Source organism: Strix uralensis, chromosome 3 (assembly GCF_047716275.1).
Source record: "Strix uralensis isolate ZFMK-TIS-50842 chromosome 3, bStrUra1, whole genome shotgun sequence".
Classification (NCBI taxonomy): domain Eukaryota; kingdom Metazoa; phylum Chordata; class Aves; order Strigiformes; family Strigidae; genus Strix; species Strix uralensis.
Window position 1 is genome coordinate 80,939,039 of NC_133974.1, and position 13,066 is coordinate 80,952,104.

General features: G+C 37.9%; 1 protein-coding gene across 2 annotated transcripts in view; it reads left to right on the forward strand.

Moving 5' to 3' along the window:
* SMOC2 (SPARC related modular calcium binding 2) overlaps nucleotides 1–13,066 on the forward strand; it is a 149,140-nt gene that overhangs the window by 49,681 nt on the left and 86,393 nt on the right. For both annotated transcript variants that reach the window (XM_074864808.1, XM_074864809.1), the window contains exons 3-4: nucleotides 11,672–11,778; nucleotides 12,884–12,983. In XM_074864808.1, coding sequence (XP_074720909.1) covers nucleotides 11,672–11,778; nucleotides 12,884–12,983 — 207 coding nt within the window. The remainder of the gene's footprint in view (nucleotides 1–11,671; nucleotides 11,779–12,883; nucleotides 12,984–13,066) is intronic.

The following is a 13,066-nucleotide window of genomic DNA, read 5'->3' on the forward strand; positions in this document are numbered from 1 at the left end:
AGCTTAAACAAATCTGAAAATGAATGAACCCTGAACCTTCCCCTCAGTTCTGAAAAACAACTCATCTTTGACAAAATAAACATCAAAATAGACTGTTCTAATAGTGAGTTTTTCTGAAGACATTACAAAGTTTTATAATAGGGGTTTTTTTTGCAGTCCACTTCCAGGCAGTGCTGGAATCCATTGCTAAGCTTGGAAATGCTGTAAGAAGCTACAATCTCATAAAATTTCCAGCCTGCTTTTGCAGTTTCAAAGGTCTCAAATAATCTGTGTACAATGTAAATGAACATCCACATTTTTGGATACTTTTCCAAACAAAATCTAAACTCTGAAGTTCTGAAGATTTGCCACTTGCTTGACGCAGATGTTTACTGTGCAACAAGATTATAAATCTAATAAATAAAAGTATGTTGACAGCTCAGAAATATTATTTGTGTTTGGGATACTGTTAAAATATCACCTGTGGTGGGGATCCACTACATGCATTCACAAATGCTTCATAGTTCATCTGGCCTAGCACAGACAACGAAACAAAACATACAAGAAGAGGAAAAGCAATATGATTGCTTTTAAACTGGTCAGAAAGACACAGAGGCTATGTCTACACTAATTAATTACGCAGTGCCAGGGTACAGTATGGCTGCCTACACAGGTAAGCTAGTAGAGTGCTCCCTGTTGCACTTTGAGCATGGGCCAGCTAGCGCTTTCCTGAGGACTGTATCTACATGGCCCAGGGGTTAGATGGGCCAGGGACTGTTCCCAGCAGGCAGCATGCACAGAACCACATTCCTTTAGGGGTTTAATGCTGTTCAATCTGAGAACTGAGCCTAGCTACTCTTACAGGACTGTCCTGATACATGTCAGGGTAGATCTATTCCTATGACTAATACAAACACAGGCAGAAGTCCTTTAGCACTCAGCCTTATTCCCTCCACTATGGCTGGTGAGGATGGGACAGGAGAGCTCTGGATGTCACACAGGAAGGCTTTGTAACTTACTGAACTGAGCCTTTGATACTCTTTGTTAGTGCATGCAAAAAGTACAAGTTGAAGTTTCTTAGTCCTGAAAATAAGACCAATCATGCAGAAGTACCATGTCTATAGAAAAAATAAAAAGAAAAAAGCTTCATTCTGAAAAGGAAAAAGCCCCTTTAATTTATATCTCTGAATGATGCAGTTGCACATTATGAGTAGGAAGTGTTACCCAGCACTGCAGTCTCCCATAGGGCCAGTAGCTACAGTTTTACATTTAATAGAGATTTTACATGGTTTGGAACACAGTATAGGTTACTCCAAAAAGCTGTGCTTGTAGGAAACTGAAGTGCACAAGACATCAGGTAAAAGGGTCTTGCCCTGATGAAATGGGAGATGCATTGCTAAGTGAGGATCTCCTTCTTTATCTTACAAATAAGCCTAATGTAAACCTAAATGTCTGTTACAAATCATGATAGATGAGACTACCTGAAACAAGTTGTTTTGTTTTTTTTAATGGAGCATCTAGTATATCCCATATAAAGAGGTCTGTTTTTGTTTGGTGTTTTTTTTTTTTTTTTTTCTTTGTTAACTGTTCAGAATTAATCTGTAAAATTGTCATATTACTGTAGAATGACATTGTGCAAAGAATATTCCAGTTTTCTATTGTAATGACAATTTTGCATTATAAATACAAAAAAAAAAAAAAAAAAGAGAATGCTTCAACTCATTTCTGTAGACTCCTATCAGTTTCACCTATGCTAAAATCTGTCAGGTTTGCTACCCTATTTATTCTCCACTATCGAACAGGTTTTTTTCCCATGAACGCTGAAAATGTGAACTCATGTTTTCCTGCAGAAGGTTTCAAATAATTTAGGCTTTTCAAGCAGTTTTCTCTGACAGTAAATAATGTGTATTAACTTTGAAACCTAAAATTATGATGCTGGGTGGAGGCGAGTGGGATTGAAGGTTTTTTCAATGAAACTGTGCCTTTTTTTGACATGACAACAAGCTTTAGTCCTATCTAGGTTAGTGGAATATTTTCTATGGGATTAATGGAGTTTTTCAGAGTTCAGAAACTTCGAATAACTCCATTCCCATTGGACAGCTTTTCATCTCCCACCTCAGCAACTTCAGGTCTCAAGTGTAGAAAGTCTGCTAGCATCTTGTTCAAAGTGAGAAATATCTGTAACAGGAGTGTCTAGTGGAGGGACCACAGTTTTTCTCTCTAATGGACCATCAAACAAACAGTGACTACTGGCCAGCAGCAGTTCAATCGCAGTTTTGCTAATGGTGTAAGGGTGAATTGGAACAGGTGGCACTGTGGTTCATCGGGGTAGTTTGAACTTTAATTAAGCATTTAAGCTTTTTATATGAATGTTTGCTGAGATATAGGCAGCTTGTCAGGAGGAAGCTGAAGAGCATGTGCAATGTTGTGACTGAATTTTGGATGTCTGTGCACTGGGAGTGTTTCACCTGAACTACAAAGCCTCTATATCCTATGGAGATGTCCCTCTTAGAGTTAGCTAAGAGGAGTTCCTGTTGGTTTAATTAGAGTTTGCCCTGAACGTGGTCTGCAAGCTCTGCAGGATAATGCACTCAGAAATACTTTTTCTTCTTTTTCTCTTCCTGTTCCTTAAATAACCTTAAGAATACTTGTTACCTTTCTCAGTTTGTTTTTAAGTGAATGTACCAGGCCCATAATTGGGGCATAGGAGACTAATATTCCAAATGTATTAAGCAAATGGCTCAGTGAAAGTATTCTGACATTGTGATGAACAAAAAACAAATTCACAAGGACAGTCCTGCCAGTGTACCTCTGCCCTAACATAGTGTTCTTGAAATGTCCCAGGTGAGGTGTTTGGATTTCATGGCTTCTCTACCAATACTTCACTAAAATAAGACTTCTCTAATGAGGGCTGGAGGTTTGATACAAATTGCTGATCAATATAACATTTCAACTGCCAACTTGCATCACATTTCCTTTCTTCACTGTCATCATGTAGCAGCAACCTGTGTTTACAGGCAATTGTTAAACTGGACTTGCGACACATCTCTGAGTGGTCCGTACTCAAAATGGCAATGTAAGGAGCTTTATACAGAGTGATATTTAATTTGTGAGTGGCTTGGCATTTAGTCTGGCTGGCACTCAGAGTATGTATTCAGTGTTTGCAGAGGTGGCCCCAGCAGGACCTTGCTGCTTCATGAGCACACCAAGGAGAGCTGTCACACACAGTAGTGTCATTGTTATTCTATAACTATGTAGATCCCCTTTCTCCATTGGAAACCCTAGATAGCTCGTGTTTAGCTTAATTCATTTATGGTATCTTAAAGAGCCTGGCTGTTTAAAAATGCCATACTTTTATGGGCTATCATAGACATAACAAAAGGTACTATCTTCATTCTCACAATTCATATAAAGAACTGAAGCACATCAAAATATGAATGGAATTTCCCATAAAGAGGTATTTTACTATTTGCTATTTACTTTCCTTAAAGAGAGAAACACACAGCATTTGTTTCATTAAAATGGGGCTTTCAGCAATAGTGAGCAGTTTCACTCATTTGAGCTATTAGTACAATGAATTAATGGATGAATTAAGGACATGCTTAAATAATTTGAAATTATATGAATTAAGGTACATTTCTGTCCTTGGATAAACATGCTGATAGGATTTTCCCTTTCTGAAGAGAAAGGAGACATCACTGGGCAGTAGCTGTTTTGGGCTCATAAATTAATCTTGGTCCCATAATTCATGAATCTAAGCACCCTTTGGGGAAATCTTACTGTTGCCTCCTAGCTAAAGAACTGGGTTGTAAATGCTGGATATAGTTTCTGAGTGCACACCTTATCCTGTCTTCCCATGGAAACTGCCCTCAAACTCAGGTTTGCCTGGAGCTGGGTGTGAGCTTGAAGTGCACTTGCACATCCCTTAGGTCAGAGTGTGGGCAGGGACGTTGGCTTGGCAAGGCCACCTGCTGCTGTGAGGGCAGCCCTGTGGGCTGCCTTTGGGAGGCAGAATGTGCTCCCAAGATGCTTCCTTTGGAGAGAGAACGATGTAGTGAGTAGGTTTGCTTCTTTTCTGAACTGAGTGAAAGTGAGACTGGATCAAGGTGTCAGTCTACAGAATAATCCTGAACACACAGTGAGAGTTTGCACAGTCTGCAGATTGAAAGCAGAGCAGTTTTCACCTGTCCTCACCTTTCCTTTTTTTCCTGTGCCTTTTCTTTTTTTCTCATCTTTTATGAGGAAAAAAAAAAAAGGAGGAATGCAGGTTTTTCTTATTATTTGGGAAAAAAATATATTAAAATGTGAATGTGTTGAGAAGTGGTGTCAGTTTGGGTTTTTCTGAAAATAAACCTTCTGGGAAAAAATTGGTTATAGGGCAAATTTTTATCTTAAAATACTTTTAGCTAGGAGCTGTCTCCTCCTTTTTCAGACATATTTTCTCACTGTAGACACTGTGTTTAATTGGTAGGATGACTGCAATTTTCCAAACTGTAATGCTAGCAATCCTGATACAAACACTCTTCAGCCTCAACCTCATTTTGGTTTTGAGTCTTCATTTATGTTATGTGTCAAGCTGTTATGTATCAAGCTACTGTAGTAAAAGTGTTAATTTGAAAAACAAAATATTCAGCATCTTGGTGAACAAAAGGTATCTACATACAGAAATTACAAGTTATGTAACCTTTGAAATCAAGAGGAGTTGTCTTCTGATTATACTTTCTAGTAGGTATTTAATGGAGGTGGTCAAATTTTTCAGTACATTTGGAATATTTTTTGTGGAATATCCTTTGCTCTTTTAAATGTGTCTACTGGTACATGGAACACAGGACAAATAACACTGAAATAATATCCACAATTTGCTGGAGGTGGAATTTATCTCTTTTTAAAATACTAATTTTTTCTGATATTTCTCCAAGCAGAATTTGTCAAAGACAGACTGCACAGAAACAAGGCATACAAGAGCATTCTTAGGCAGAAGAAAGGTATCTTTTTAGAATCAAATGTACACTAGTGCAATTGTATGAAAGTAATATTTTTTCATTTTGTGGAGTTTTCACTTCTGCTCATGTATTTTCAATTTAAGTCTCAAGTTTGATATAAAATGAACATCTTAAAGCAAGTGAAGTAGAAACTACTAGTGCTAAAGCACTAATACTGCACTGAAGACTAGGAACCACAAATAGTTTCAAGCCTTTTCAGAATTATAAGTTGGCCCATATTAGACTTCTCCAAACTCTTTATCAAATCTCTGTTCTTCTCAGAAAATTTAGTCTGGCCTTTGGTATGTAAAAAATAAGAAATCTGTAGCTTTAGTTTTTCTTACAAATAATTGATTCAGTTCTAGTCAGACTGCATCTCTCCAGATGTGACTGTTAGCAAATCGAGAGAAATATTGTGCCAAGAAGCAATCCAGCACAGCATTCCTTATTTTATCTTAAAGCTTAGCTATCTAAATTGCTGGGTGGTTGCAAAATGTGGAAAAAAAAAAGAAAACAACAAAGAAACCCCACACTGCCTGCCTCTGTTAGATGCCAATAGAGGAGAATTTAGGCTAAGATTGCTCTGCTGTTTTGTTTGAATCCAGAATGCAGCAATAAAAATAAATAGTGAAAGAGTTGGCCAGCCCTTGTCACGAAGCAGCAAGTCTTTATTTTATGGCTGTGTCGGACTAAATGTCTGTGCTGACATCCTTTCCATCCCAAGAGGCTAATAATCTCTACATCTTTGAAACTGAAACTTCGAGCACGTATAGCTTGCTATGTATTTCCTATCACCTGAGGCTACAGCTATTTATATGCTTTTTTGGTATACATAATCAGTTCTTTGGAATATATATTGATCTAGGCCAAATATCATAGAAAATGTTGATGGTATGAGTAGTGTATGCCATATAAACCAAAGTGTGTCTTGTGCTCTGAATAAAACATTTTTGTGCTAAATTAACTACAAATTAAGACTTTTTGACTTATATCACTGCCAGTTAGCAAAAGGGTAAGCAGTGGGAAAGAAACACAGAAGTAGAAAAAAATTCTGATTCTTTGTAAGGACAATTCAGTAAAGTGCTCAGGTGGATAGCTAACTTTAAACAGCTTGTTGTACTGTATATTTCTAAATATAAGGGCAAGTAAGCATATATATGTATTCTGGCATAATGGAGGGGCAATAAGGGAAACTACAGAGAAACAGTAAGAGATATTTGGATTATGAGTGTCTATACTAGGTCTGCTTGTTCTAAGTTTATTAGAACACCCTTATTTTATCTTTAGTCACATCTATGTGACTTTACAAAAGCTTTCTCTTTAGCATAAGAAAGCTAAGTATCTGTGGAAAGCCCTCAAGGGAACTTTTTCTTCAAACGATTAAGTTTAACCACTTTATAAGTAGTTTTAACAAAGTGGTAAATGTTTCTGATCTGTTCAGCAGGATATTCCATGTATAATAAAATAACTAAATAAACTGTGAAGTGTATTTTATGCATAAATACATAACAAGCCCATGTCACACACAGTAATCTCTCTGAAAACAAGCAAAGTCTGCTCAGTGTATTGGGACCGGGAAAGGTACTTTTATTCTTACTGAAATATATAGCAAACCAAGAAATACCAGATGAACTAAATCAAAATCTTTACAGGAGATTTATCTGTTCTTTTGGCAAGCTGTTTACTTTTCCATGAGAGAATCTGGGTTAGATCTCCCCATGGAGCCCCAAAGTTGCTGTAAATTCAATTGCATTAAATGTCACTTTAGAGATGGTGTTTACACCCTTGATGAGTTTGTGTCATTGTTTTAAAGATAAACTTCTACTTTGCAGTAATAAACTTCTCTCTGTGTGATATATTATTCAAGGATTAGCAACAGAGTTGAAGTTGATGGATAGTTTCTTTTCTTCCTGAAGCTCAGTGATTTTGGTGCTGTACTGTTGGAAATAAGGCATAAAATGAGATTAGTTCCAAGTGCTGTTTGTGAGGCCAATTCTGTCTCCAGAATTTCCTTGGGTACTGCACTTTCCTATTGACTTCAGTGCTATCGCAGGAAATCCTGTGCTCCCAGGTGTCATGCGTGACAGAATCTGGTTCTGGATCCTGCAGCAGTGTACTGGCACTACCTCACTTCATAGGTGAAAGTCTTCCCTGTTGTGTATAGAACCTTAGCACAGGATTAAGATGGCTTTACATTCCACCTGTGCCTTCCAGACACTGGTCTCATCTGGAAGCCAGAGTTGTCACCAGGGCAATTCAGAAAGACATGCCCCAAAAGCTACAACACTGTATTCTCCTCAGTTCTGTGTACTTCTGTCCACTGCCATGCATCCATTTTTGTCTTCAGGTATACACTCCAAGATGTATTTGTCTTAAACCTCTAGCTACCTTTGCAGTCCTGGTGTTAAGTCACAGTGGTACAGTCAACACACTGGTCAACATACTGTGCTAAAATGCGTTGAGCATTTTACCAATCCAGTTTGACAGCTAATACAGTCCAGGTGAGCTAATTTAAGGTAAACTCATGCATCTTCATGCTCAGTTTCTATGCCAGGAGAATTTTTTTTCCCAGCAAGCTTCTGGGATGTAAAAGCTCATCTACCTGGAGTTGAGAGGATTAAGTCTCACTGAGTTATTGACATAATTCAAAATTACAGCTGGGCATATATATCCACAAAATTAGTTTTTTTCATTGTCTGAGTATAGGTAAATAAGGCTTCATTTCAGCCAGCTTTTTACAAGTCTTGGAACCAAACAAACTTTTCACCAAGTCATATATCAGATTCCAGCTTGAGCCTGCTGGCTCCCTTATTAATACTGAAGCTAGGGAGAGAAATAAAGTATAGTGGAATTCTAGTCAGAAACCAGTAACAGTTTCAAGCCCCTTATTTTTCTGCTAGGTGGTTCCAAAATTTTAAACAAAAACAGATTTAAAAAAAAAAAAAAAAAAGCTTTTTTTTTTTTTCTTCAGAAATAAATATCAAATATAACAACAGCGAAACAAGGCTGACTTATTCCAGTGATGCACAGTGTTGCACAGTGCTTTTCATCCTTCCAACACCTTGCAGACTTGGAGTCCCCTCTGCTCTCATGTTGTGTGTCATCAGTGTCACACTGTTCACCCCAAAATAGTTTGGCCCGCTTTGGTCAGGATCCATGATGGTCAAAATCAAAGCTGTGAGCTGATTAATCAGCACAGAGGTACCAGGTAAGTCCCGCCACTTTTCATTCTTGGTCTTCATTTCAAAATAATCAGGGTCCATCCTGATCTGAATTATTTCTGTTCTAGATAAAGAGGAAAGTTGGATCTGTATGTGAGAGACTTCCCTGGTATCCCCTTAGTTCCTATATATTATTCCTATAAACCTCCTTCTGGCAAGCTACTTAAGCCTAAACTCATCCTCCTAATTTGAGATTCATGTGAGTCCTATTTATTAGTTACACTTGTGCAAAGTGCACAGAGGGGCCCGTAGACAAGAATTGTCTGGGTATACTCACAGGAATTCGCAGAGTGTCCCATATTTGGCTTCGCTGAGTGAATGTGAGCATTGACCTTGTGGAAGGTTCATTTTCCTGTGGATTAGGGTCTCACCCCATCACTGACTTTTGCCTGTTAGGAGCTTCAAGTTTTCCCTACATCTGTCTCTTGTCTGATACCTCGTTTCAGCCTTTCTCCCAGTCATGGCAAGAATTAATTTTCTCACCCTTTTTCAAGCTGTTATTTTACGTATATGTCTAGCACTTAAATCTCTTGAATTCTTCTTTTCCTTTGGAAAATTTGTTTGAAATCAACCAATCAATTGGTTGAAATTGAAGTAGATTTAGAAGGTATTGCAACCAGGACACAGAGCCAGATGCTCAGATGGTGTAATCTTACAAATTTATTATAAAAAATATTGTAACTTCTTTTGGCTTCAGTGATGTTTTATTTGGAAGGAATTTAGCTCCTCTGAATTAATAATCTAATATTCATTAGTATTCTGAGGAAGAATGTTTTTATATGTCTTCTTTTTATCTGGACCACCCTAATACATTTCTTCTATCAGGTTTGGACCAGATCTCTGTGTCATAGTTATTCCTCTATGGTAATACCTTGGTGAAATAAAAAAACAGAACTGGGAATAATATTTTGACTATACACAGTTTCAGATGCTTAACTTGATAAGAGATCTTCCTCATGAGTTTATTTTGGGTATACTGAACCACAGTAATGCCCAACAGCTTTAAAATGTTTCCATGGTTATATAATACAAAATAAGGCTTCAAACATGAATTTTAAATTCCACTAAATTTGATCATTGTTGATTTTAAAGCATATTAGATCATCCACAAATAGAAAGCCTTTAGAGCATCGGGCTGTTTAGGAACAAGTGGTGGACATTTTTGGAGAACTTATCTTTCTCCTTGGCATGTTTTTATGATAATTCAAATATTGGAGATAATTTACAACCCTGCTGGTACTATACCAGAGACCTTATGTGATGGAATTTATATCACTTTTCCTTTTAGACATTTAAACCACATGTCATTCTAGAAAAACGAGGACAGAGGTCCAACAAAGGAGTGATTTATTTTCAGTTAAAATACTAGCTACATTAAAACCACATGTTATTAAGTACTGTATAACCAAACCATGCTCAGAAGAAGGCTTACGACACCAAAGCTTGCTTAAAATGTTTCTTTTTTTTTTTTTTTTTTGTTTCCCAAAAAACTTTGGCAGTGCATACATTAACAGACTTTACCTGAGCTGCACAGTACATTGGCTATAATTTTCCTTTGACGAAACAATTTATTAAAGTACCAGAGGACAAATTAATTCAGTTCCTTATTATTTTTCTCACATTTCTGGATGGTTGAACATTTCTGTCCATTTTAGGTAACATTGCATCTCTGTGTATATCCCTTCTGAAGAAAAAGCATAATACGATTAAAGTTGTTAAAAGACTGAAACATAGTTTTTCAAAGTGAAACAACTTGTATTTTGGGCATTTTGCCAACGTGAACTCTCATATAATGCTCCTGTGAGAAGAGTAAACTAATGCACAGAAGTAGTACACACAAATCCAAGACCAGAAGGAAAATCAATAAGAAGATTAGAATTAAGGGGTCCAATTCTGTTTTCAGGATGCAGATGCTGAGGACCAATTTCTGTCCTCATTATGCTACACTTCCACACCAGATTCCCTAGACTTGAAGGGAATTTTTTATGCTAATGTTGCCAGGTGGGTTGTCCAACGCTTGGTGGAGAGATGACCAGTGAAGGATTCATCCTGTGCAAATGACTTCTGCAGTTGCACCAAGTTTCCATGCTGATTTTGCACATGTATGTCTGGATGATACTGACACAGAGAGGGTGCTTGGGGGACTGGCAATTTAGCTGGCTCACCTGTGGTCTTCTGGGGACTGTTAGATGCCAAAACCCTGTCAAGATATGCTGGTATCAAATGGGGGAGTGAAAGTGTTACCTCACTGTTCAGATTCTGTTCAATGTGCAACTTGCATGGACTATAAAGCCTGTCCCTGTGCTTTCTAAGAACTGCACAAATATTCAGGAATCATCACAATGCCCCTGCCTCACAGGTAATCGATGGATAGTTTTAGCCCTAAGAAGGAACTAGCCAGTTACTGTCAAACAGTCTTTAAACAAAACAGGCATCAGAAGCAGCACATTTCACTGATGGTTTGCTTGAGATCATTCTCATTCAGATGTTACAGTCACATCTTGAAATCATTAATACTACCTTAAGCTTGCCTGGTATTCTCATTTCTCCTGAAATTGCTTAGTTCAAGGAGATCCTGAAGTATTGATTCTGCATCAGCAATATGTAAAATTTGTAGCAGCTTTAAACAAAAAAAGGTACAGCAGCTTACGTTATGTGTCTTTTCTCAACCCTTGGCTGCCTAATTGAAATAAAGTATGTGTAGCAGACAATATAATTCATTAGACAAAAGAAACTCTACTGAATTAAATCTTTGCTACTTTGTCTTGGATGGAGACCAGTACCAAGTAATTCAGGAGATGGTGCAAGAAACCACACAATGGACAAAAAAAGACCATGTAGTAGACTTGACTCATGCCATGTCTAAATCATAAACTGTTACACTGAATTTTAACATAATATGAATTAAACATGTCCAAAATTATTATTGAATCACCTCCCCAACAAGTCCCTGTGATGTACAGTATATTTTATTTTATTTTTTTTACCAGCCTGGTGGGCACACCTGTATCACAACTGAGATCACTGCCTAACTGCAGTAAATGATGTGCAAACTCACAGTGGGAAATAGAAGGCAGCTGTACTCCTGCTGCCTGTTTTGCCTTTTCTGAAGCACAAGAAATCTGGTGCTGCCACCAGCACTGAAAGAATATTATGGGGCACAATGTGGCAGCTATTGCTGTGTTAGATTCATAGGAGAAGCCCTGTTTGGGCTTCTGCCCTTTGGCAGCAGTTGAAGCAGCAAGGTTGTCTCTCCAGGTATCTCTCCATCTCATTTCCCAGTTCTGGATTATTGTCCAGAAATTATTGTCTTTCATTTTTTTTTTTTTTCTTAAAAATAACGCAAATGATTGCACATTTTCACTGTTTATATTTCTTACTCTCTTTATGTGAATCACAGAGCCTTCTTCCTTTTTCTTAATTTAGATTATCACCTATCTTTTCTTCATATTGCATCATCCAACTGACTCGTCTTCTCCCTTTCCCTAGATGTTTCCAGATGTGTGGCTGAGAGGAAGTACACCCAGGAACAAGCTCGCAAGGAATTTCAACAAGTGTTTATCCCAGAATGCAATGATGATGGCACATATAGTCAGGTTGAAAATTTTTCATTCAGTATCTTGCATGACCAGAAAGTCAGAATATGTGTGTTTGCAGAGGATGAAGAAGAGGCAAATGTAATGAAGGGAAATGTAATTTCAAAATGAAATGTAATTTGTACTAACACTGACGTTAAAAAATGGAAGGAAAAATCACGGTTTTTGCCAAGTTTTTTTTCAGAGTTGGCAAGCAGAAGAGCCAACATTACCATTGTTCATGTGATACTCTCCCTGTTCTTCTAGGCTGAGACAGCTGAGTCATTCTTGTAGCCCCCTGAATAGTCATCAGATGGTAAAATGCTTGGAATTTCTGGTCTGTTCCTGATTCGAACCAGAAATCTTGTGACCAGAGTCCATATCTTAGTGCTAAAGCATGAATCATACAGGATTCTTCCCTATTCTCAGCTGAATTTCTGCACAAGCATATGGTCTGAGATGAATTTACTTAGGTTAGATCATGGAATTCAGAAGAGACACAGTTAGAAGCTTACCCCATGATATAAATTCCAATCAGGATCACCTTCTGCCTCCTTTGTACTGCATTTCAGTTGCGGAGGTGTGCACAAGACTTCTCATTTTAAGCATGGTGAGGGAAGTGATATTGGCTCTCAGGAAGTATAATGCAATTGATTTCTAAGAGGAATTCCAAGAGTTTCCTTTCTGACAGCTTGGGATATGAATAATGCTGGCAGAAGCACTCTGTCCTGCTCCTTCAGTGGGTGGAACAATATGTTCTCTGTGTGGAAAAAACCTCAAGATTGCTTGCTTCAGGAACAGTTTATGTGTCCCTTGAGGAACTTCGTTGTGAGGTTTTCATAACACCTGCACCTCACTCTTCTGAAATAGAGTGTAAACAACCACATATTTCAATAGTTTTCTCTTCCATTGGCTTCTGAAGGACTCACCACACTTTGCTTGCAATAAACTCTTCTTTATGCTAAAGAATCATATGTAGGACTGAGATTAGGACCATTATGGTTTATTATTCTAGGTTTTGTCAATATAGTTTGCTGGATTAGTCTTTTGTACTCATGTCATAAACGCTGTGGGATAACAGACATATGTCTGACAAACTGCGCGTGATTCATGTTGTTTCCGACAGGTTCAGTGCCATAGTTACACTGGATACTGCTGGTGTGTCACTCCCAACGGTCGTCCTATCAGTGGTACTGCTGTGGCCCACAAAACTCCCCGGTGCCCTGGTAAGACTTGTTTCGCTGGGCAGGTCTCAATGTCTCGTTGTCTCATGAATAGCAGAGTTTATCTGTGGCATCTGATTAGACTT